Below are 25,971 nucleotides of genomic sequence, written 5' to 3'. Positions count from 1 at the left end.
CACTTCTAAGAAAACTGTCTACCAAGCTGTTTCTCATCAACAACTAGGAGGTGCCTGCCTGGTGAGGCCAGAAATATCGTTTTAAGACGCACTTTGTTAGACAAATAATACAAAAATGTTTCTAGACTACAACAAATATGGCAAATAAGGTCTAAAAAAAGAAAATGGAAAAGCGTACATCGACACACCATTGCAAACCTGGAAATTCCTGTTCAGGCTACACCTTGGCTCAGGATGAGTAGTAAATTCAAGAAAGCATCCAAAGTGCGTGCAGTATACAGAATTAAAACATGACTATTTATTTAATTCTTCATAAAAAAAGAGATCCAGTGGGCATCACATGAGATAACAAAAGAATGCAGACATATTTTCAGTGCTGCTCGTGCTCTTAGTCATAGAATGTATTATAACGCAATGACGTTATGTATGGATAATCACAGTGGTGATTTAATTTAAATTTTCACCTTCTGAGATCGTAAAATCGTATTGATAAAACCATTAGGCATCCTTGAATCCACATATAAAATTGGTACTTAATAGTATATAGAACATGAATAAAGTTTTAAAATATAAAGCAATGAATATTAGGCAACCGTTTTCTCTGGGAGAAACCATGGCCAGAGAAGCTATCTTGTCAATTAAAAGGCATTCTCAAATAAAATATATCCTGGATCAGTGACCTGTGTCCAACACTCTAGTGCACCTAACCATAGTGAGCGATATTGTTCTTTAAAAAAATGCATATAAAACCCTTTTAAAATGTATCTTTTATTTCCCTTTGACAAAAAGCTGTTAATCCCCATAGTTACTTGATAAAATATGTGTCTTCATTCAAAACTAGAGGAAGCTCCATACAGATATTTGTAGGTCTTATAGAAGCCATTAACAAAGAACCATCTCTTGTGTATTTCTATCATATCCAAGTATCAATAGCTTCTAATTATCCAACATGAAGAATAAATTAATGGTCAAAACATCAACTGTGTAATGAATCTGAAAACATGATGCATTTTACATATATGGCTTAATTGCCATTTTTAATATAAGGTATGGATTCACTTAAAAGGCCTTATGATAATTTAAAGAGGACCTGTCACTTGCTCAACAATGTATTAAATACTTTGTTAAAATCCCTGAGATATTCACATTAATTGCTTTTGAAAATTTCTGAAGAAACACTCGGTTGAATTGCAAGCAGGGTTTCTCTGGGGGGCATGTACTTTCATCCCTCCATTCCAGACACTAGCAATCAAATTGCAAGATCCCATAGAAGACTTTGAAGAAATGCCCAATTGATCTGCAAGCAGAGATTTCACATACTGTGCTCCAAAAGCAATATCTCAGCAATGGAGTGACACAGCAAAAAGAAATAAAAATCATTATAAGGAGAGCTGAGGGATTTTTAATTATTTCCATTATTGTATTATTTTTTTATAATGTACTTGCTGAAGAGCCTGGCATTGTTAGTTATAACAAATTATAATGATTATATTGCACATAAAACATTTCACATCATATATTCAACACTACAGATTTGCAACACAAATTAAATGATTTCCCCCCTCACTCCTCTCTTTTTTTTCCCCCTCACACCTGTCATTTTGACCTCACACCTGTCATTTTCCCCTCACTCCTCTCATTTTCCACTCACACCTCTCATTTTCCCCTCACTCCTCTCATTTTCCCCTCACTCCTCTCATTTTCCCCCTCACTCTCATTTTCCCCTCACTCCTCTCATTTTCCCCTCACTCCTCTCATTTTCCCCTCACTCCTCTCATTTTCCCCTCACACCTCTCATTTTCCCCTCACACCTCTCATTTTCACCTCACACCTCTCATTTTCCCCTCACTCCTCTCATTTTCCCCTCACCCCTCTCATTTTCCCCTCACGCCTCTCATTTTCCCCTCACTCCTCTCATTTTCCCCTCACACCTCTCATTTTCACCTCACACCTCTCATTTTCCCCTCACTCCTCTCATTTTCCCCTCACTCCTCTCATTTTCCCCTCACTCCTCTCATTTTCCCGCTCACTCCTCTCATTTTCCCCCTCACTCCTCTCATTTTCCCCCTCACTCCTCTCATTTTCCCCCTCACTACTCTCATTTTCCCCCTCACTACTCTCATTTTCCCCCTCACTCCTCTCATTTTCCCCCTCACTCCTCTCATTTTCCCCCTCACTCCTCTCATTTTCCCCCTCACTCCTCTCCTTTTCACCTCACACCTCCCATTTTCCCCCTCACTCCTCTCATTTTCCCCCTCACTCGTCTCATTTTCCCCCTCACTCCTCTCATTTTCCCCTCACTCCTCTCATTTTCCCCTCCTCTCATTTTCCCCCTCCTCTCATTTTCCACTCACACCTCTCATTTTCACCTCACACCTCTCATTTTCCCTCTCACTCCTCTCATTTTCCCCCTCACTCTCATTTTCCCCTCACTCCTCTCATTTTCCCCTCACTCCTCTCATTTTCCCCTCACTCCTCTCATTTTCCCCCTCACTCCTCTCATTTTCCCCCTCACTCCTCTCATTTTCCCCCTCACTCCTCTCATTTTCCCACTCACACCTCTCATTTTCCCCCTCACTCCTCTCATTTTCCCCCTCACTCCTCTCATTTTCCCCCTCACTCCTCTCATTTTCCCCCTCACTCCTCTCATTTTCCCCCTCACTCCTCTCATTTTCCCCCTCACTCCTCTCATTTTCCCCCTCACTCCTCTCATTTTCCCCCTCACTCCTCTCATTTTCCCACTCACTCCTCTCATTTTCCCACTCACACCTCTCATTTTCCCACTCACTCCTCTCATTTTCCCACTCACTCCTCTCATTTTCCCACTCACTCCTCTCATTTTCCCCTCACTCCTCTCATTTTCCCCCTCACTCCTCTCATTTTCCCCCTCACTCCTCTCATTTTCCCACTCACTCCTCTCATTTTCCCACTCACTCCTCTCATTTTCCCACTCACTCCTCTCATTTTCCCACTCACTCCTCTCATTTTCCCCCTCACGCCTCTCATTTTCCCCCTCACGCCTCTCATTTTCCCCCTCACGCCTCTCATTTTCCCCCTCCTCTCATTTTCCCCCTCACTCCTCTCATTTTCCCCCTCACTCCTCTCATTTTCCCCCTCACTCCTCTCATTTTCCCCCTCACTCCTCTCATTTTCCCCCTCACATCTCTCATTATCCCCCTCACACCTCTCATTTTCCCCCTCACTCCTCTCATTTTCCCACTCACACCTCTCATTTTCCACCTCACTCCTCTCATTTTCCTCCTCACTCCTGTCATTTTCCCTTCACTCCTCTCATTTTCCCTTCACTCCTCTCATTTTCCCTTCACTCCTCTCATTTTCCCCTCACTCCTCTCATTTTCCCCTCACTCCTCTCATTTTCCCCTCACTCCTCTCATTTTTCCCTCACTGGTGCACAGCAACATCCTTCTATGAGCACAGCGGTGTAATCCATGAGGCTCTTCTCTTTCCCTTGATGCCATGCCTCACAGGAGCAACTCCATTCTAGATACGATGGAGCTGGATGTGGCCTGTGTCTGCCGCGTACTGATACTCTTAGGCTATGTGCCCACGTAGCGTTTTTCATGCAGAATATTCCTGAGCAGAAATGCACACCCTCTTCCCAGGAAAATGCATGCGTTTTATGAAGCGCTTTTGTAAACGTTTTTGATGCTTTTGTTAAGTGTTTTTGCATGCGTTTTCCTATGCGTTTTTGCAGTACAATTGAATGTATGCGGAAACGCGTGCGTTTCCGCAAAATTAATGAACATGCTGTGGTTTTTCTGCTAAGCGTTTCCGCAGCGGAAAAAAACGCACCATTAGGACAACATGTGCGGATTCCATTATGATTACATTGAATGCTTCTCTTAAGCGTTTCCGCAGCAGAAGCGCTTGTCTAAAAGCGATGCGGAAACGCTTAAAAAACGCAACGTGGGCACACAGCCTGAATGCGGCGGCCCTGATTGTAGCTCACAGCGGCTGGGACATCGCAGCTGGTGAGTTTTGCAGGGTGGTTTTCAAAGTCAATGTTTCTCCTCGCCCACTGGGTCTTTACATTCCTGGGGCATAGTTTTCTTATGCCCGGGCAATGCCGGGCTCTTCAGCTAGTGATCTCACATTAAGGAAATTCCAGAAGAGACCGTGGTTTGTTCTCATGAAGAGGTATGATCATCTTGAAATGCGTTGACAAATAAAACTATCTATACTACATCTGGTCTTTTATTGTATATTGGATCATCTGCAGCGTGGGTTTGCATCCACTCTCATCTCCAAGTTTGTACCTGTCATGCCAGGGCAGGGAGAATGTTCGGTGTGCGAAGCAACAGGAGTAGGTGATGAACCTGGTAAAGGAAAGCCCTGACGATATGGAGAGAGGAGAAGATGGTGACCCCCTCAACACTCCCCATATGCAGAAACCTGCGCTCCCTATCGCCCTAGACCAGTGATGGCAAACCTTTTAGAGACCAAGTGCCGAAACGATAATCCAAAACCCACTTATTTATCAGAAAGTGCCAATACGGCAATTTAACATCACAGAAGACTTACAAAATACTCCCGCTTAGGCCAGGGTCACACTTGCAAGAAACGCGCACGAGTTTCGCAGCTCAATACCCGGCCCGAATGCCGGCGGCAGTGCCGGCTATTGAAACACGAAACTCGTGAGAGTTTCTCACAAGTGTGACCCAGCCTTAAGGGCCTTTTACACATAGTGATATCGCTAAACGTCACGATTTTGTGACGCAGCAGTGATATCACTAGCGATATCGCTACATGTGACGCTCACCTCCTACCGGTCCCCCCGCCGGTTATCGGTGATCGCGCAAGAACATCCTGGGCCATTTTCTCGTCGTCGGCTTCCTGCTGGCGCCGACAAGCGAGTCATGGACGCGGGAGGAAGAAGTCATCATCGCCGCTTCTGACAGATAAGTATCGATCAACCGCTGCTGCATCGCTCGTGAGATCTGCCTGTTTGGCAGCTCACTATCGACCATTTAGCGATGCACCAGTGATCCTGACTGGGTCGTATCATGGTCAGGATCGCTGGTGTATCGCTAAATGTAACGAGGCCTTTATACACACACACACTGCCCCTCTGCACAATATATATACACACACTGCCCCTTTGCAAAATATGTATGCACAAACAGAGACACACGCCCTCCCTCTGAATAAAGCAGCCCCCCAGCCACTGCCTCTCTCAAAACTGTGTCCTCTTTCATAATTAATACATTTAATGTCCGGCTTCTGCTGGAGCTCTTATCACTACCCACACGCACTGTCTTTGCTCCTCTTCAGCTCCGACAGCAGTGTGATGAGACCGGTAGCATGAGTCATCACACTGCTGCACGTTGAACCTGGGGCTGACTGCAGCTCCTCTGCGGTCCTGGCACAGCACTGTTTAAATATATTAAATAGTTATGAGCAAGCACTAAAATGCTCAGGTCGAGCAAATTGGAAAACTTGGGTGTTCGACCCGAGCAACAATCCCAATGTAAGTCTGGGAAAACCGAATATTTTTATCGTGACGCGCCCCCCCCTTTTAGGGTCTAAAAGCGTCTGAAAATTATGGAAACAGTGCTCAAATGCCATGGGAACATCATCGGGAATGCCCCTTGAAGCATTTCTGACTCCCTGGTCACAGCTGTGAACAATGTTGTCAGAGTGTGAGGCTGGGAGGACTCCAAGGGTGAACCCACAGGACCACGACGATGAACCTACCCCCAGGCCAGCGGGCCAGGTGTACCACCAACTATACAGGGAGTGTTTGGGGCAGGCCTGGAGGAGACTATCGCTGCGGAAGCTGATACCTTGGGGACAACTGGAGGAGTAGACAGACACCGGGATAGAATGCAGACAGGACCGTCCGGAGAGCACAGGAAGGACAGCTGTAGGACTAAATGGAGAGGAGGACTGAGGCACACACGAGAGTAGGCAGGAACGGACTGGACCGGCGGGCTCTGGAAGACAATACAAAGGCGGTGAGAGTTCAGCAGGAGAAGCATGGCGGTATGCTAAAGCAAGGCAGGGTGCTAGGCAGGATTAGGTGGACCCGAGAGTCAGTCATGGAATACAATAGACGATCAGGCAGCGATAGGAGGAGAGGCTGCCTTTTATAGGGACAGGAGTTCCGGGTCAGATCAGGGTCATGGAGGCGGAGAGAAGGACCGGCTAGCCTGTGCTGAGACCTGAGGTGCGAGTTGCGCATGCGCCCCGGGCAGAGCAGTCAGGCTGACCGCGGTTCAGGAGGCTGGAGAGCCAGCGGGCACGTGCCTGCTGCAGGGGCGCGCTGGAACGGCGGGCGCGCTCAGAAGTCACGGGCAACGTGGAGCCAGAGAAGGAGGAAGCGGCATGAGCCGAGAGCGCGGTGGAGGCGGCGGGCGTGGGACCAGCGGGAGTGGTAAGTGTGACAGTACCCCCCCTCTTACGCCCCCTCCTCTTAAGGCCGGAAAGGAACTTAGCTAAAATTTGAGGGGCTTGAATGTTCTCCCAGGGCTCCCAAGATCTTTCCTCTGGGCCAAAACCCTTCCAGTCAATTAAGAAAAGGGTTTTACCTCTAGACCTTTTCATGGCAAGAATTTCCTTAACCTCAAAAACGTCCTGTGCGGAAACGGGCGCAGGGGCACGGCCAGCAGAAGCGTGGAACTGGTTGAGTACGACTGGTTTCAAGAGGGACACATGGAACGAGTTAGGAATCCATAGCAAAGCGGGGAGTTTTAACTTGTAGTCAACATCATTGACACGAGCTAAAATCTCAAAAGGACCGATGTACCGGGGACCCAGTTTATAAGAGGGAATTTTGAGACTGACAAATTTTGAGGATAGCCAAACTTTATCCCCAGGATGATACAATGGAGAGTCCAGGTGTCTTTTATCGGAATGTCTCTTGAATCTGTCACGTGCTCGTTCAAGTGCGGTTTTGGTCTCCTGCCAGACCCTGGAGAACTCCTTGGTCAGAAGATAGACCGCCGGCACACCCGAGGCCGGGAGTACCGGCAGAGGTACACCAGGATGTTGCCCGTAGACAATAAAGAAGGGTGATTTGGTGGAGGATTCGCTGGTATGATTGTTGTAAGCGAATTCAGCCCAAGGGAGCAAGCTGGACCAATCGTTCTGGTGGGTGTTGGAAAAATGTCGGAGATACGTCACAAGAGTTTGGTTCGTACGCTCCATTTGACCATTAGATTGAGGATGGTAAGCGGAGGAAAAGTCCAGCGTTCCTTCCATCATCTTGCATAGGGCCCTCCAGAATCACGAGGTAAACTGAACCCCTCTGTCTGAGACAATGTGCTTGGGGAAGCCATGGATCCGGAAGATATGAGATATGAAAATTCTCGCCAGCTTGGGAGCGGAAGGTAATCCAGGTAGAGGGGTGAAATGGGCCATCTTGGAGAAGCGGTCCATGACCACAAAAATGACGGTGTGGCCCGAGGACTGAGGCAGTTCCGTAATAAAGTCCATCGCAATATGTTGCCACGGGGCCGAGGGAACTGGAAGTGGATGCAAGAGACCGGAGGGTCGCTGCCGAGGAACCTTGTTCTTGGCACAAGATGGGCAAGAGGCGATGAAACTTCGGACATCTTGAGGCAGGGAGACGAGAGAGAGCATTTTCTTGAGACCGACGTGGCCTGCTAACTTGGTGGCATGACCCAATGTAGAACTCGCCTCCTGTCGTTGTCTTGAACAAAAGTCTTACTGGGAGGTAAGGAAGTCAGGTTAATAGGAGCGACTATGATAAGCTTGCTAGGCTCCACTATGTGTGAAGGCTCCTCCTCGTTATCGGAGACCAGAAAGGATTGGGATAAGGCATCCGCTTTGAGGTTCTTATCACCAGGACGGAAATGGAGCTCAAAATCGAACCGGGTAAAGAATAGCGCCCATCTGGCCTGCCGGGGGTTAAGCCTTTGTGCAGACTGAATATATGCTAGATTCTTGTGGTCGGTGAGGATCTGGAGTGGGTGTACGGCTCCTTCCAGAAGATATCGCCACTCCTCCAAGGCTAGCTTAATGGCGAGCAGCTCTCTGTCTCCGATGATATAGTTTCTCTCTGAAGGGGAGAACGTCTTGGAGAAAAAGCCGCAAGTGACCAACTGTCTGGAAGGAGATCTCTGAGAGTGAAGCGCACCAGCTCCAATGGCAGAGGCATCCACCTCGAGGGTGAATGGCTTGTTAGCCTCTGGACGGTGTAGCATGGGGGCTGTGGCAAAGGCTTGCCTCTAGGTTCGGAAGGCGTTCTCGGCCTCGGTAGAAGGACAGCTGTAGGACTAAATGGAGAGGAGAACCGGGGCACAGGAGCAGACAGGATCAGACAGGAGAGGCACACACAAGAGTAGGCAGGAACGGACTGAACCGGCGGGCTCTGGAAGACAATACAAAGGAGGTGAGAGTTCAGCAGGAGAAGCAAGGCGGTATGCTAAAGCAAGGCAGAGGGTAGTAGACAGGATTAGGTGGACCCGAGAGTCAGTCATGGAATACAATAGATGATCAGGAGGAGAGGCTGCCTTTTATAGGGACAGGAGTTCCGGGTCAGATCAGCAGGGTCATTGAGTCGGAGAGAAGGACTGGCTAGCCTGTGCTGAGACCTGGGGTGCGAGTTGCGCATGCGCCCCGGGCAGAGCAGTCAGGCTGACCGCGGGGCAGGAGGCTGGAGTGCCGGCGGGAGCGCGCCTGCTGCAGGGGCACGCTGGAGATCACAGGCAACGTGGAGCCAGAGAAGGAGGAAGCGGCAGGAGCCGAGAGCGCGGTGGAGGTGGCGGGCGTGGGACCAGCGGGAGCGGTAAGTGTGACACAGAGTCTTATGCCATTTTTACAGGTGCACCAAAAAACATACAAAAACAAAACCAAAATTGATTTTCCTGGGAAATATGTTAAGGAACAGCTTTTCCAGGGTAATGACTGTTATATAAGGCAAAATAATTAACCCAAAACAAATATGTTCCTCCACCACTTGAGCTATGTTCACACGTAGCGTTTTTGATGCGTTTTTCATCTTTAGCATTGCTTTCAACCAAAACAAATGCATTCACTGGGAAATGTCATTTTAACAGTTTACAACTTTCTTTTGCCATGTGCTGTGTGACACATCATCAGACACATCCTGTTTCATTTATGAAGGATGGACTCTGAAAGTCACAGAGTCTATTTTTAGAGGGCCAGCAGTCGCCTCTCCCTATTCTTAGAGAGCCATCAGCCAGCTATGCTTTATTGTTCCCATTATTAAACATTGGGTCTCTTGTACTGTTATTGCGTATGCAGTGAGTGACAGGGCTGCCCAAAATTTGGACGCACCCCAACAACCCATTGAACAGACGTCATGTATGACCTCATGCAACCATAGTTCCCAGTATTCATTTGGTACTCCCATACTGTTTGCTTATGCATTGAATGCCCTGTACCAAAGTTACATGCACCACAATAAGCCTTTGAAGCCATGTACTGGATGGCCACATGAAAACCCACTTCACATTATTCATTTGGTACTCCCATATTTTTGCTTATACATTGAATGCAAGGCCTGCTCTGCACCAACGCTACATGCACCACAATAAGCATTTGAAGCCACGTACTGGATGGCCACATGCAACTATAGTTCCCAGTATTCATTTGGTACTCCCATACTGTTTGCTTATCCATTGAATTCAAGGCCTGCCGTGCACCAAAGTTACACGCACCCCAATAAGTCTTTGAACACACGTACTGGATGGCCACATGCAACCAAAGTTCCCATTATTATGATTTTGTTTTTACAGTCACCTAAAGTTTGCCCATGGAGTGAATACAAGGCCTGCCCAAAATTTGCACACACTCCAATCCCCAAGGAAGAAATGATGCGTGTCTGAAGCTCGGCCTAAAGAGACTAATTTTAAAAAAAAAAGCATTTTTCTTTTTTGTTTTTGTTTAGCGCTGATGATCAACAGCAGGTAGTTGATATTTGAGGGAGTCTGGCATCTCAGACATTGGACAATTTATCCTGTTTCCAGCATTGTAGTACAGTTCACCTTCGTTGTGGGACAGTTGCATTATTGCATTATGAATTTCCATTTTCCCCTTGCTCTAGTATTGTGATACTGCACGAATATGGTTCTACTATGCTGTCAAGGTAGGCTAAATAAATGTTGAATAACTTGTTTACATTTCTTCAATAATCGTTTTCAACTGAAAAGATAATCTTTGTTGTTTTGTAGTTTTAATATCTGGATTCCTACAAATGGATTTCAAGACCTTCATATTCCATTAAATGGGGGGGGGGATTACTAAGTGTCCACCGACTATTTTAGACAAATAATTTTTTTTAGGCCTAATTAATGTTTCACACTGTACAAATGTAATCCAAAATTGTTCAATCATAGGCAATACTTATTGCCCTGCGTCTGAAGCATTTTGTGATATCTGTGATCTGGAAAAAGAAATGCTGAAGGGAAAGAGATCACGGTAATAGTGATCTAAATACTGAGATGTGTACAGAGGAATGCTGGGAGGACACAGATTATGGTTTTCTATCTTTATCTGCATGTAAAATTTGTTATGTAATGCAGGTAAAAGGTTACTCTACTTTTGGCAGGGCGCAGTGCCATACCATGACTGTCTATTTGCTCTTCATGTCCAACTCTGATTTTTTTTAAATTGATATTTATTTGAACTCTTCATTGGGGGGACACATAAGACACCCCTTTGCAAACAATAACGTGGCTGTTGCATCACAGAATACGTTCACCCTGGTGTTCTAGTTGTGTGGTGTCTGAAAAGACGTGGAGGATGTCCTCTTTTTCCCAATTTAAAAGAGTGGGTCTCCTATATTTGGAATGCCCATACACTAAGTGTATGGGCTGACAAACATTTCCCCATTGGGGGTACACATCAAATTTTTTTTTTTAACATTTTTTAAGGGCATCATAAACACCATTGCAAAAAACTAGAGTGGCTGTAACATCACGGAACACATTCAACCTTGTGTTCTAGTGGTGGTGGATGATGAGGAGAAGGAGTAGGATAACACCAAATAACCAAAATCAGGAAGTGTATACCCATGTATGGGTGTGGAGAGGTGCAATACACTTCCCAAAATAAAGACTATATTGGAGGTTATGTTTCGCTGTTATCATACGGTGGTGTAGAGAAGTCTGGCCCAATCCAGCCCTTGTTCATTTTTATAAGAGTCAGCCTGTCTGCATTTTCAGTTGACAGGCGAATGTGCTAATCAGTTATAATTCCACCAGTGGCACTAAAAACCCGCTCTGACAAAATGCTAGCGGCAGGGCAGGACCTCCAAGGTGTAGAGAGCCAGTTCATGCCACATGTCCAGCTTGGATATCCAATAATTAAAAAGCACAGAGGAATCTTGGAGGACATTGGTACGGTCAGCAAGGTACTCCTTCACCATCTTCCAAAACATTCCACTCCTTGTGACAGTACCCTGCGCCTCTGGGCCAGGGTGATGGGAGGGTCTGAGAAAACTCCCAAACTTTGTCAGTGTTCCCCTGCCTCTGCTGGATTGGAGTTGTCTCTCTTGCCTGTACTCCTTGGTTGTCCAACGAACTGTGACGTCTGCCGCCAGCGTTTTCAGATTGGAATTTTTTTGAATTAGTCCGCAACAAGGGCTCTCTGTTACTGCACTATATTAGTAAACCTGTCTGGCTCTGGAAGAAGAGATTGAAAGCTCTCCTTGTAGCATGGATCTAGAAGTGTCATCAACCAGTAATGAGTGTCACCGAAAATTTTCATAATGCGAGGGTCACGGGAAAGGAAGAGCAACATATAGTCAGCCATGCGTGCAAGACTGCTAACAGACTTCCATGTAGTCACCAACAGGACGACTGACCATGCTGTCCTCAGGCCATCCTCACTGAACAGATGGCATGAAAGTTGTGCTTGTATTACTGTCTATAGCGCATGAAAGTAGCTCCTGTTCCTCCTCCTCCTCCTGCTTTTCCTCATTGTCAACCAATCCACATTGGGATGACATGAGGCTGGGCTGTGTGTAATCACCCTGTATAGTTCCTTGCTCCATCTCATCGTGCTTCGCCTGCAATGCATCCTCTTTCATTGTGAGCAGAGCTTTTCAGAATGCAGAGAAGTGGGGTGGTGATGCTAATTATGGCGTCATCGCCGCTCACCATCTTGGTGGAGTACTCAAAGTTTTGTAGGATGTTACATATGTCTGACATCCATGTCCACTCCTGAGGTCTTGTGTGGAGTCTGACCTAACATATCATAGTAACATAGTTTTGAAGGCTGAAGGAAGACCTTATGTCCATCTAGTTCAGCCTATTTTTAGTGCAGCTGTTCTGCATTGTTGATCCTGGGGAAAGCAAAAAACCCACAGAGTAGAAGCCAATTTTCTCCATAGGGAAAAAAATTCCTTCCCCTAAGCTGGGTCAACATCTACCTATAATATTCTGTTATTCGTAACCTTCTATACTGTTACTCACAAGAAAAGCATCCATTCCTTTCTTAAATTCATTCAGTGAGTTGGCCATCACCACTTCCTCAGGAAGAGAATTCCAGAGCCTCACTGCTCTTACCGTGAAGAACCCTCTTCTATGCTGGTGCAGAAATTTTCTTTCCTCCAAACGAAGAGAATGCCCCCTTGTTCTTGTCACAGTCCTTGGTACAAACAGTTAATTGGAGAGATCTCCGTATTGCCCTCTGATATACTTGTACATATATATTAAGTCTCCCCTAAGTCTTCTCTTTTCTAGAGTAAATAGACCTAATTTTGTTAACCTTTCTGTGTATTGTAGTGAACCAACTCCATTTATCATTTTAGTAGCACGCCTTTGAACCCTTTCAAGTTCAGTAATGTCTTTCTTGAGCACCGGCATCCAAAATTGCACACAATAACGAATAGCGACAGCCTTGTTGATGCTGGTCATCTGCCCACAAATCTTTTCCAACATATGCAGTATAGAGTTCCAACGCGTGGGAACATCACACACCAGTCGGTGAGCCGGTAGTTGCAAAAGCTGCTGAAGCACGGCAAGGGCGGCTGAAGCTGTAGCTGACTTTCTAAAATGGGCACACAGGCGGCCTACTTTGACAAGCAGATCCGGCAGCTCCAGGTAGGTTTTGAGAAATCGTTGAACAGCGAAGTTAAGTACATGGGCCAGGCATGATACGTGTGTGAGCTTGCCTCAGAGCCGCCACCAGGTTCCGACCCATTGTCACACACGACCATGCCTGGCTGTAGGTTCAGCTGTGTCAGCCTCAGATCTGACTGCTCTTTCAGAGCTGTCCACAACTCTTCAGCATTGTGCGGTTTGTCACCTAAGCATATTAGCTTCAGCACAGCCTATTGCCACTTGGCTGAGGTAGTGCTGCAGTGCTTCCAGCTTGTGACCGATGTGCTCATTTCATAGATGGATACTGAAGAGGAGGAGGAGGTGCAGGAGCTGTAGACTGTGGAGGCAACCCCGCAATCCTCGGCGTCGGGAGGATGTGTTCCATCCCAAAGTCCGATTGGGTCCCAGCTTCCACTATGTTAACCCAATGTGCCGTCAGTGAGATGTACGTCCCTGTCCACAAGCACTTGTACATGTCTCTGTGGTTAGGTGGACTTTCCCAGTAACAGCCTTCTTGAGAGCACAGGTAATGTGGAACACATGCTTGTGTAATGCCTGGACGATACACCAGGAGAAATAGTGGCGGCTGGGGCCGAATACCTTGAGACGGCCGCTGCCATCAGTTTGCGAAAAGCTTCAGTTTCCACGAGCCTAAAAGGCAACATTTCGAGCGCAAGTATTAGCGTATAAAATACGCAAATACATTTGAACATTGGAAGGGAGTGGAGTGTGTGCAGTGGCAGTCCTGTCATGCGTGCCCACAGAGAGGACTCTGTGTACCCCTTGTGGCACGCGTGCCATAGGTTCGCCATCACTGCCCTAGACGGTTCCTTGCCCTTGTGCGCCATCATGTGCTTAAGCCCTGTCTGACCGTGCACATCGCCCTGGCTAGTTTGCTGGACAGTAAGGATCCTGTTTCACATAGCGACGCACCAGCGATCCCGACAACGATACGACCTATTAGGGATCGCTGGTGCGTCGCTAGTAAGCTGCCAAACAGGCAGATCTCTTCAACGACGCACCAGCGATCCCGACAACGATACGACCTGGTATGGATCGCTGGTGCATCGTCACACAGCAGCTATTCTGAACGATTCACGCCTGCGTGCCTGAGTTCTGCGTCGCCAACAAGGTCGCTCGTCGGCATCAAACACAGCGATGCATGCTGGCCAGCGGGACGCCGACAATGAAAAAATGGCCCAGGACATACGAGCATGATCAGCGATATCCAGCGGGGGGCCGGTCACTGCTATGTGTCACATGTAGCGAGATCTCTGTTGCGTCACAAAATCGGTGACGCATCAGCAATCTTACTATGTGAGACAGGGCCTTAAGACACTAGGCTTAAATCTTCGGTAAAGACAACACCAGGAATGAGGCAGATGGGGGAAAACACACAAACAAATGGAAATCCACACACTTGAAAGAAGCACAACACTTTCTCCAAGAACACCTTCTACAGAGCAGTCAAGAACAGAATAGTAATTCTATAGCAAATAATGAATGGGGAATAGTTCCAACAAGCAGCAGCTGACTCAAGTGCCATAGAAAAACTCAGCAGTTACCACATGGAACTATTAACCCCTTCTATATCACAAGAAACCATAAACCTGTTTAACTCATGAATGGCATTGTAGATTTCAAAGAGGACCTATGCTCAGCTAATCGCTGAGATCTTCTAATCCCAGACGCACTGCATGACCCAACAGAGTGCGGCACATTCATGACAGTACCCTATCTTTTTGGTGGATCTGTAGCAGCTGTTTTCATGCAAGTTTACAAACGGGTTGTGACTGTCACAATCCCCCCAGGTGAGCAAATCCCTCTTTACTCGTTTCAAGACCCAATTGCCCTTATTGCCATTCCCGTTTTATCTATACACGAGACTGGACACTGACACAGCAAGATATCTGACCATTCTTGAACTCATTTCATAAACTTTGATTTTTGCCATAGTACCTTAAACTGTGGACATCAGCCTTCTCTTTTCCATAAAAAACTCTGTTTGTGCTTTTGCACATATTATGGAGTTATGGTGGTGCTGGTATTCATTAAGAAGGAATAATCTACTTTTTCTTTTCTATATCTCAACAATAATACCAGGCTGATGCTATTAAGCATTGCTGGATATACTATTCCATGTCCGTCATCTTTTACACAGCATAAATGTGCTAAAAATTGTTCTTTTATTGAGTGATACTATACTCTAAACTCATTGACATCACGATTTTCTTTTACAAATACCAGATACTTCTGCTTTTAAAGACCGAGCTTTGTGTTTAATTACCCAAACAAAATTGCATAAATATGAATGAGCACTAATGGTAGTAACTCGGCTTGGTGGTAGGCAAAACAAACTGATTTCTAAATGATTTGTACAGAAAATGAGGAGTGAGAGTGGCCATTAGGTTTTAAACACTCTTAAATGATAATGTGGTCATCCATCCGTCAAGATGGAAAGTTGGAAACTGAAGGATAACTGCATGAAATGCCTTGCCTGTAGATGTAAATGATCTTAATGTTTTAACTAGGTATTGCGGGCATTGTTATACGGAGTCCTACTGCGATTTATGTATAAATGTATATAATTTGAGGATTTTGGTATGCAAAATGATCAACCTCTATTTCTGAAGGCCTACTTACATGGCCGAAAGAGTGCCAGTCGTGGATATAACTATTCAACCAGCATTAATTCAAATGCCTGTGTTTGGGAACAAGCGTTTTCACATTTGTCTGGTCAATTATCAGCTCATGTAAAAGGGAATTTACGAGGGACATCTTGTTTTGTTTTTTTTTGTCTTTTCTGTTTTATTCTTTTGTTTGTTTTCCACTGTAACCTACAGTCCTATTGTTGCAGTCAAATACAAGCCACCCTCTTAAAAAAAAAAAAAAAAAAGCAAAAAAAATAGGTTCATTGGGGTTTACTGGCACTAACTTAAGGCTATGTACGCACGTTGCAGAAATTTCCGCAACATTTCCGCACTCCCGCCGTGGGTAAAACGCATGCAAATTTGCATACATTTTTCCCGCGGAAAACAAGCGTTTTGCACTTGAGGAATGCTTGCGATTAGCGTCGCTTGGAAATGTGATAGGATGTTAAAATAATTTTAAAAAATTAAAAAATATTGTTAATCTCACCTTCCGACAGCCCCAGATCTGCTCTGCGGTGCTCCCGGCATCTTCCGGTCCCAGTAATGCTTTGCGCGAAGGACCTGAGATGACGTCACGCTCGCGAGAGCGCGACGTCATCAGCGGTCATTCACGCAAAGCATTACTGGGACCGGAAGATGCCGGGAGCGTGGTGAGAGGCGGGAAGGACTCCGGGGGCCACCGGAGGGTGAGTATATCACTATTTTTTATTTTTATTCTATTTTTACAGGACTATGGTACCCAGGGCCTGGAGGACAGTCTCCTCTCCTCCAGGCCCTGGGTACCACCCGCACATGATCTGCTTACTTTGCGCATGGTGGGCATAGCCACATGCGGAAAGTAAGCGGATCAATGCATTCCTATGGGTGCGGAATTGCCGCGTTTCCGCAAAAAGAATGGGCATGGTGTGGATTTTTCCGCTATGCGATTCTGCAGCAGAAAAATTTGCAGCATTAGCACAGCATTGCGGAATCCCATAGGAATGCATGGGATGCGTTTTCGCAGCGATTCCGCAGCAGGATAAAGCGAAAAAAAATGCAACGTGTGCACACAGCCTAAAAGTGAACTTAGTAACTCATTGTGAGATAACGTCTATAAAACCTGAAACTTGGTTCACAATATTGTCTACCTATCACAACACAGCAGAACTATACGAGCTAGAAGAGATTTCATAGCTCATACTGGCTTTACATTTTGTTAAACAAAGTATACCACATAGAATAATAATACACCTTATTCCAAATTATTATGCAAGTGCTGTTTTTCCTTTTATTTTCCTAAATGGCTCATGCAAATAAGTCAGTATAATGTTCAAATCAACCATCAGAGTGTATATCAAATTTTATTGGACAGACCTCCCAATGATGTACATACTTGATGTGTCAGCACACTGCAACAAACAAATACATGAGCTCTGCTATGGATGTAAATGATAAAAACATAATGTGCTTAGTTAACTGTTTTGTTTTTTTTTTATTTTTATCAAAGAGCGCAAAAAACATCCAACCACATCAAGGTGTCCCTTTTATGGATGGTTCCAAACCACCATGTGACCTAAAAGGAAACCAGGCGTAGCGCGCAATTAAAACCTTGTATGAGAAAGATGGGTGGATAAGGGTGCTGAGGGGGCCTCCCCCCGATATGTATTCATTAGTTGTATTGTGTATGTATATGTTAGTATATTAGCCACGTAGTGTATTTCTGCACCTGTACATTAAAGTTAATGCTAAAGGTGTGTGGCCCTAGGTTTTCCTTTTTTTTCTTTTTTTAGTAAACCTCCCAATGATAACAGGATTTTTTTTTTTCAAAACTAACGAAAACTTGAAATGCACTGTTCCAAATTATTATGAACAACAGAGTTTCCAAACATTTTATAGGTTATAAAGAACTGAAACATGACTCTATTTTTGATATCACAATTCTTGCATCTATTGGACTTGAGTTTTTGGATAGTTTCTGCTTGAATAATTTTGCAGGATGTCAGAATAGCCTCACAGAGCTGCTGGTTTGATGTTACCTGTCTCCCACTCTCATAGATCTTTGCTTGAGGATACTCCAAATGGGGTTGAGGTCAGGGGAGGATGGTGGACACACCATGAGTTTCCTTTTATGCACATAGCATCCAATGACTTAGAGATGTTCTTTGCAGCATGAGATGGCGCATTGTCATGCATCAAGCTGATTTTACTACCGATGGCATGGTTTTTCTTTTTGTACCATGGAAGAAAGTGGGAAAGTGGTCAATCAGAAATTGTATATACTTTGCCGAGGTCATTTTCACATCTTTAGGGACCTTAAAGGGGGCTACCAGTTCTTTTCCAATGATTCCTGCCTCAAACATAACTCCGCAAACTCCCTGCTGACATCACAGCCTTGTTGTGACTTGGTGGCATCCATCAATCATCCACTACTCCATCTATCTGGACCATCCATTGTTGCACGGCACTAATCAGTAAAGACTGTCTAAAAATTAGTCTTCATGTATGTCTGAGCCCACTGCAACTATTTCTGCTTGTAAGGATTGTTTAAGGGCAGCCAAATAAAAGCTTTATGCACAGCTTCAATCCTCTAGAGGATCCTACACCTTGAGATTCACGGGACTCCAAGGGCACCAGCAGCTTCAAGTACCTGTTTACTGCTTTTATTTTATCAGTTGCTCTCTTAATCCAATGAAATTCTCTGGCAGAAGCCTTTCCTCATTATGCCTTTATCTGCACAAACCTGTATGTGCTCTGTATCAGCCATGAATTTCTTCACTGTACAATGATCACACTTAAGTTTTCAAGAAATATCTAATGTTATCATACCTTGTCCAAGGCATTGCACTGTTTGAGGCTTTTTGGCAGCAGAGAGTACCTTTTTCTTTCCCTTATTTCTTGAAACCTGTGTCCTGCTTAATAATGTGTTTCTTTGCTCTTCAATTAGTTTTTCACAGATGATTGAGACTGATTTCAGTGATCCAAAGACTCCTGAGACACAATACCATCTGTGAGTTTATTTTAAAGACAAAAAAATTACATCTTTATGACACTTAAAGGGATCCTGTCACCAGGTTTTGCCGATATAAGATACGGCCATCGCCTTATATATTCTATAATGCTGCAGATAAGCCCTGATCCGACTTGCAGGAGAAGAAAAATAACTTTTATTATACTCACCTGGGGGGTGGTTTGGTCCAATGTGTGTCGCAGGTCCAGGTCCGGCGCCTCCCATCTTCTTGCGATGCTGCCCTCCTGCTTGATTCCCAATCTCCCCCGCATCGTGCTTCTGCGCAGGCGTACTTCTCTGCCATGTTGAGGGCAGAGCAAATTCCTGCAGTGCTCAGGCGCTGGGCCTCTCTGACCTTTCCTGGCACCTGCAGTACTTTGGTCTGCCCTAAAGAAGCAGAGAAATTCACCTGCACAGGAGTGCGATGCCGGGGAGACATGAAGCAAGCAGGAGGGGGCATCGCAAGAAGGTGGGAGGCACCCGACCTGGTCCTATGACACCCATCGGACCACACCGCTCCCCGGGTGAGTATAAAAAACTTATTTTTCTTGTCTTTCAGGTCAGATTGGGGGCTTATCTACAGCATTATATGATGCTGTAGATAAGCCCTGAAAGGCGGTGGCCACATCTTATAGCAGCTAAAACTGCTTGCAGGTTCGCTTTAAATACAATTTGCATAATAATTTGGAACGCAGAGTAATATAAGAAACTCGATTATTAAGCCCAGTATTCCAGATTTAAGAGTAAGTCACCAGTCTAGGTCTCAGACTAGTGGATTTTCTAAATAACACTTAACAAGAGATCCCATGTGTCCCTAATGTCCAAAAAAGGACTCAACTTTCTCACAAAAGTCGGGTCCAAACTTTCACGCTGTAGCACCCCATAACTCTTTGCAGCCATCCTCACTGTGATAGAGGGAGCTCTCTCAAGTTCTCGCTCATTGCTCTCTTAGTTTTGCTGCGTGTTCTTACTAAGCTGCCGTTGAATGGTGACCTCATTAGAACGGTCAGCGTATGTTTCCACGGTCAGTAAACACTGCGCATTGGACGCTGCGTACAGGCGCAGGGTCCAATACGCAGCGGCCAGATGTTACAGCATAGTGGATGGGATTTTATGAAATCCCATCTCCACTATGCGTGCTTAGACGCCTCCGGATTCCCTGCGTAACTGGAAATGCGGCGCGTCTTTCTAGACCGCAGCATGTCTATTTATCTTACAGAGACGCTCAGTCTCCGCAAGATAAATATCACCGTCCTATCTATAGGACGCGGTAATTCCGCATGGTTCAATGAACACATGCGCAATCACTGTGTGGACAAAAGCCGGCAGAGCTTTGGATTGAGCTGCATCCAAAGCGCTGCCAATACTGACCGTGGAAACATACCCTTACCTTTTAGTAACAGCTAGGTAAAGTACGCGGCAGCGCTGGGATACGGTAATGAGCAAGATCTCTGACCATTTTGTGGCTGCCTACTCTCTTCTTAGAAAGGACAGCTGGTGGTAGGTATTCTTTAAAAATATAATGTAATAATTTGCAAAGAAGGAAAATACCAGACACTAATAAAAATATGTTTGCATTTCCAGGCTTATCTATGGGATAATAATAAGGATGTGGTGGAATGGCTTGAAAAACAATTGACTGAAGACGAAGGGACCCGTACTGTTGTTGATGAAAATATCAAATACATTTCTAGAGATTACATCCTCAAACAAATTCGCAGGTATTGACTTATTTTTTATTACAAATAATTACACATCTTCAGGGACAATTTATTTATTTTTTACTTAAATGCATGTATTTTGAGCGAAACCTGTAAATGGATGACTTTAAACACTTAAGCACAATTTGACTAATTAATGTTGTTTGCTGATGCTCATTGTTACTGCAGAACAAAATTCACACTGAAAGATAATCGTGAACGAGCGTTCTTAATAATGCTTTTTTCACCCAGTGAGTGCTTCTAATCATCCAATGAATGTGCAAAACGGTTGTTTATTGGATGAAAATATATTTTGCAAAAGATCATTGTTATCAGTGTGCATCACCCTGTGCTAACAGGACTCGCAGTGCAGAGAACAATGGCAGCCTACATGCACTGAGCCGTCTGTTACAGATGGCTCAGTGTGCAATGGTTAGTACGCTTGAAGGTAAAGGTTTACCGGTCACCGGTTGGCTCAGTGTGCATTCTTTAGTACTCTTTAGGGTAAAAGTTTACCGGTCACCGATTGTTTTTATGCCACTTGTCGGTCTTTGTCAATGGACCCTAAGAATCTGCAAGAGTTAGTTCTGACAGGCAGTTTGTAACTTATTTCCTCTCCTTTCATCTGATTTATGACCACAAATCACTTTAAGGGAGAGCTGAACTGACCCTGTGATCATAAGCTGGGAAGAGCTCAGTAAAAGACAGATAAGTCACAAACTGTCAGAATGGTCTGAACTCACGCAGCAGCAGCCAACAATAGGCTACATGAAGGAAACTGCCAAATTTGTAATTAAACCCAATTGCAAGTACTGTATTATGTTAGCACAACATATGTATATTTAAAAGAAACTGGTCATGTCCCCAAGCACTATTAGCCTGCAGATATAGGGTTAATCTGTAGGTTTACAGCGTTCTAAAGCTGCCGAGCCACTGTACTAAAAGTATGGCTACCTGGAGGAAACTAATCCGGGGGCCTCCGAAGCTGCAGTGACTGCTCAGTACACAGTGAGAGGTGGCTGTAAGGACACCCTGGCTCATTGATTGACAGCCGTCTCTGAGCTGATACACTGCAGAGATGTCTGTTAATATACCGGTACGTGCTTACAGCCACCTCTCCCTAGGAACTGAGCAGCTGCTTCAGGCATGACTCCTTGACCGAAAGCCGGTGGCGACCAGGAGGAATAAAGTTTTCTTTCTCCTTGTAGCCAGACTTTCTGCCGGGCACCTTCATAACACAGTAAACTTGCAGGCTAATAGCATTTGGGAACATAAGTTACCTTTAAAAAACCAAAGGCCCGAAGTTGTCCATATTTTTTAAATAAAGCAAGGGTTCTATCAATCGAGCATACGTTGCCATCGCCGTAGAGTTTTTTTTTCTAACTTTCAGTAAAATGGTCCAGCATTGGTGGGGTGTTTATTTTATTATTGTCCTTCCTTTTAACCCCTTTACCCCCAAGGGTGGTTTGCATGTTAATGACCGGGCCAATTTTTACAATTCTGTCCACTGTCGCTTTATGAGGTAATAACTCTGGAACGCTTCCATGGATCCTGGTGATTCTGACATTGTTTTCTTGTGACATATTGTACTTCATGATAGTGGGTTTTTTTTATATGACCTGCGTTTATTTGTGAAAAAAACAGAAATTTGGCGAAAATTTTGAAAATTTCACCATTTTACAACTTGAATTTTCATGCCTTTAAATCACAGAGCTAGGTCGCACAAAATACTTAATAATCAACATTTCCCACATTTCTACTTTAAATCAGCACAATTTTAAAACCAAATTTTTTTGTTAGGAAGTTATAAGGGTTAAAATTTGACCAGCGATTTCTCATTTTTACAACACCATTTTTTTTTTTAGAGACCACATCACATTTGAAGTCACTTTGAGGGGTCTATATGATAGAAAATTCCCAAAAGTGAATACTAAGGCTAGTTTCACACTAGCATATGGAGGAGCTGCGGACGGCTGTGGGCTTCCTCCGTGAAGCTCCGCCCCGGCCGCACCTCCTCCAGTCAGCTCCACCTCTGTTGGCATGCGGCCTGCGTCCCCTATCTTTAGCATTAGGTACGCAGGCCGTGCCGATGAATGCAGATGCCTCCGCATGCGTCTTTTTGATGGTGTGGCGACCTGCGCCAAACGCAACATGAAACTAGCATAAACACTGCACTCCTCAAGGTTTATTAACCCTTCAGGTGCTTCACAGGAATTTTCGGAATGTGTTTTTCACAAAAAATTTACTTTCCAGTTTGTTTTATTTTACCAAGGGTAACACGAGCTATTGGTCCCCAAAAGTTGTTGTACAATTTGACCTGAGTACACTGATACCCCATCTATGCAGGTAAACCACTGTTTGGGCGCATGGCAAAGCTCAGAAGGGAAGGAGCGCCATTTGACTTTTCAGTGCAAAATTGGCTGGAATTCAGATTAGACGCCATGTCGCGTTTGAAGAGCCCCTGATGTGCCTAAACAGTGGAAACCTCTCACAAGTGACACCATTTTGGAAAGTAGACCCCCCCAAGGAATTTTTCTAGATATGTGGTTAGAACTTTGAACCCACAAGAGCTTCACAGAAGTTTATAACGTACAGCGGTACAATTAATAAATCATATTAAGGAACTTATCTAGATGTATGGTGAGCACTTTCAAGTGCTTTACAGAAGTTTATAATGTAGAGCCGTAAATTTAAAAAAATATTTTTTGACAAAAATGATATTTTTGCCCCCAATTTTTTATTTTCCCAAGGGTAATAGGAGAACTTGGACCCCAAAAGTTGTTGTGCAATTTGTCCTGAGTACGCTGATACCCCATATGTAGGGGTAAACAACTGTTTGGGCGCATGGCAGAGCTCGGAAAGGAAGGAGCACCTTTTGACTTTTTCAACGCAGAATTGGCTGGAATTGAGATCAGATGCCATGTCGCGTTTGGAGAGCACCTGATGTACCCAAACAGTGGAAACCCCCCAATTATAACTCCAACCCTAATCCCAACCCTAACCAAAAACCTAACACACCCCTAATCCCAACCCTAATCTCAACCCTAACCCTTATGGGAAAATGGAAATAAATAATTTTTTTTATTTTATTATTTTTTCCTAACTAAGGGGGCGATAAAGGGGGGTTGGATTTACTATTTATAGTGTTTTTTATAGCGTGTTTTTATGTTTGGCAGCTGTCACACACTAAAAGACACTTTTTATTGCAAAAAATAGTTTTTGCATCACCACATTTTGAGAGCTATAATTTTTCCATATTTTGGCCCACAGAGTCATGTGAGGTCTTGTTTTTTGCTGGACGAGTTGACATTTCTATTGGTACCATATTCGGGCACATGACATTTTTTGATCGCTTTTTATTTTGATTTTCGGGAGGAAGAATGAACAAAAACCAGCAATTCATGAATTTCTTTTGGGGGGGGCATTTATACTGTTCCGTGTGTGGTAAAATTGATAAAACAGTTTTATTATTCGGGTCAGTGCGTTTACAGAGATACCTCATTTATATCTTTTTTTATGTTTTGGCGCTTTTATATATTAAAATCTATTTTTTATAAAAAGTAATTATTTTTGCATCGCTTTATTCTGAGAGCTATAACTTTTTTATTTTTCCAGTGATGACGCTATATGGTGGCTTGTTTTTTTGCAGGACAAGATGACGTTTTCAGCGGTACCACGTTTATTTAAATCCGTTGCTTTGGTCGCGTGTTATTCCACTTTTTGTTCGGCGATATGATGATAAAGCATTGTATTTTTGGCTTTTTTCTCTTTAGCCCATTAACCCCCAAGGGTGGTTTGCACGTTCATGACCGCGCCAATTTTTACAATTCTGACCACTGTCCCTTTATGAGGTAATAACTCTGAAACGCTTCCATGGATCTTGGTGATTCTGACATTTGTTTTCTCGTGACATATTGTACTTCATGTTAGTAGTAAAATTTCATTCAAATAACTTGCGTTTATTTGTGAAAAAAGCGGAAATTTGGTGAAATTTTTGAAAATTTTGCAATTTTCCAACTTTGAATTTTTATGCCCTTAAATCACAGAGATACGGCACACCATAAACTTAATAAGTAATATTTCCCACATGTTTACATCAGCACAATTTTGAAACAAAATTTTTTTTTGTTAGGAAGTTATAAGGGTTAAAAGTTGACCAGCGATTTCTCATTTTTGCAACACTATTTTATTTTTACAGACCACATCCCATTTGAAGCCACTTTGAGGGGTCTATATGATAGAAAATACCCAAAAGTGACACCATTCTAAAAACTGCACCCCTTAAGGTGCTCAAAACCACATTCAAGAAGTTTATTAACCCTTCAGGTGCTTCACAGGAATTTTTTGAATATTTAAAAAAAAAATGAACATTTAACTTTTTTTCACAAAAAAAATACTTCAGGTTCAATTTTTTTTATTTTACCAAGGGTAACAGGAGAAATTGGACTACAAAAGTTATTGTGCAATTTGTCCTGAGTACGCTGATACCTGATATGTGGGGGGGAACCACTGTTTCGGTGCATGGCAGAGCTCAGAAGGGAAGGAGCGCCGTTTGACTTTTTCAATGCAAAATTGGCTGGAATTCAGATCGGACGCTATGTCACGTTTGGCGAGCCCCTGATGTACCTAAACAGTGGAAACCCCCACAAGTGACCCCATTTTGGAAACTAGACCCCCCCAAGGAATTTTTCTAGATATGTGGTTAGAACTTTGAACCCACAAGAGCTTCACAGAAGTTTATAACGTACAGCGGTACAATTAATAAATCATATTTTTTCCACAAAAATTATCTTTTCACCCCAAATTGTTATTTTCCCAAGGGTAACAGGACCCTAAAAGTTATTGTGCCATTTGTCCTGAGTACGCTGATACCCCATATGTGGGTGTAAACGACTGTTTGGGCGCATGGCAAAGCTCAGAAGGGAAGCAGCGCCATTTGACTTTTTTGGCTGGAATTGAGATCGGACACCATGTCGCGTTTGGAAAGCCCTGATGTACTAAAACAGTGGAAACCCCCCACAAATGACACCATTTTGGAAACTAGACCCCCCAAGGAACTTATCTAGATGTGTGGTGAGAACTTTAAACCCCCAAGGGCTTCACAGAAGTTTATAACGTACAGCTGTACAACTAAAAAAAATCATATTTTTTCCACAAAAATGATCTTTTAACCCTCAATTCTTATTTTTCCAAGGGTAACAGGACCCTAAAAGTTATTGTGCAATTTGTCCTGAGTACGCTGATACCCCATATGTGGGTGTAGACAACTATTTGGGCGCATGGCAGAGCTCAGAAGGGAAGCAACGCCATTTGACGTTTTTGGCTGGAATTGAGATCGGACACCATGTCGTGTTTGGAAAGCCCCTGATGTACCAAAACAGTGGAAACCCCCCACAAATGACACCATTTTGGAAACTAGACCCCCCAAGGAACTTATCTAGATGGGTGGTGAGCACTTTGAACCCCCCCAGTGCTTTACAGAAGTTTATAATGCCTGGGCGTGAAAATAAAAAAATTGTATTTTTTCCACAAACATGATCTTTTAGTCCCCAATTTTTTTATTTTCCCAAGGGTACCAGGAG

The 25,971-nt window shown here is 44.2% G+C and overlaps 1 protein-coding gene across 1 annotated transcript in view; it reads left to right on the top strand.

The window, feature by feature from the left end:
• ACACA (acetyl-CoA carboxylase alpha) overlaps nucleotides 1-25,971 on the top strand; it is a 624,740-nt gene that overhangs the window by 588,528 nt on the left and 10,241 nt on the right. The window contains exon 55 of the mRNA XM_073542564.1: nucleotides 20,274-20,410. Coding sequence (XP_073398665.1) covers nucleotides 20,274-20,410 — 137 coding nt within the window. The remainder of the gene's footprint in view (nucleotides 1-20,273; nucleotides 20,411-25,971) is intronic.

The sequence above is a fragment of the Dendrobates tinctorius genome, unplaced genomic scaffold (assembly GCF_039654945.1).
Source record: "Dendrobates tinctorius isolate UK_male_01 unplaced genomic scaffold, ASM3965494v1 ptg000127l, whole genome shotgun sequence".
NCBI lineage: Eukaryota > Metazoa > Chordata > Amphibia > Anura > Dendrobatidae > Dendrobates > Dendrobates tinctorius.
The sequence above is the reverse complement of the archived record's forward strand: the minus strand, read 5'-3'. Positions and strand labels throughout refer to the sequence as shown.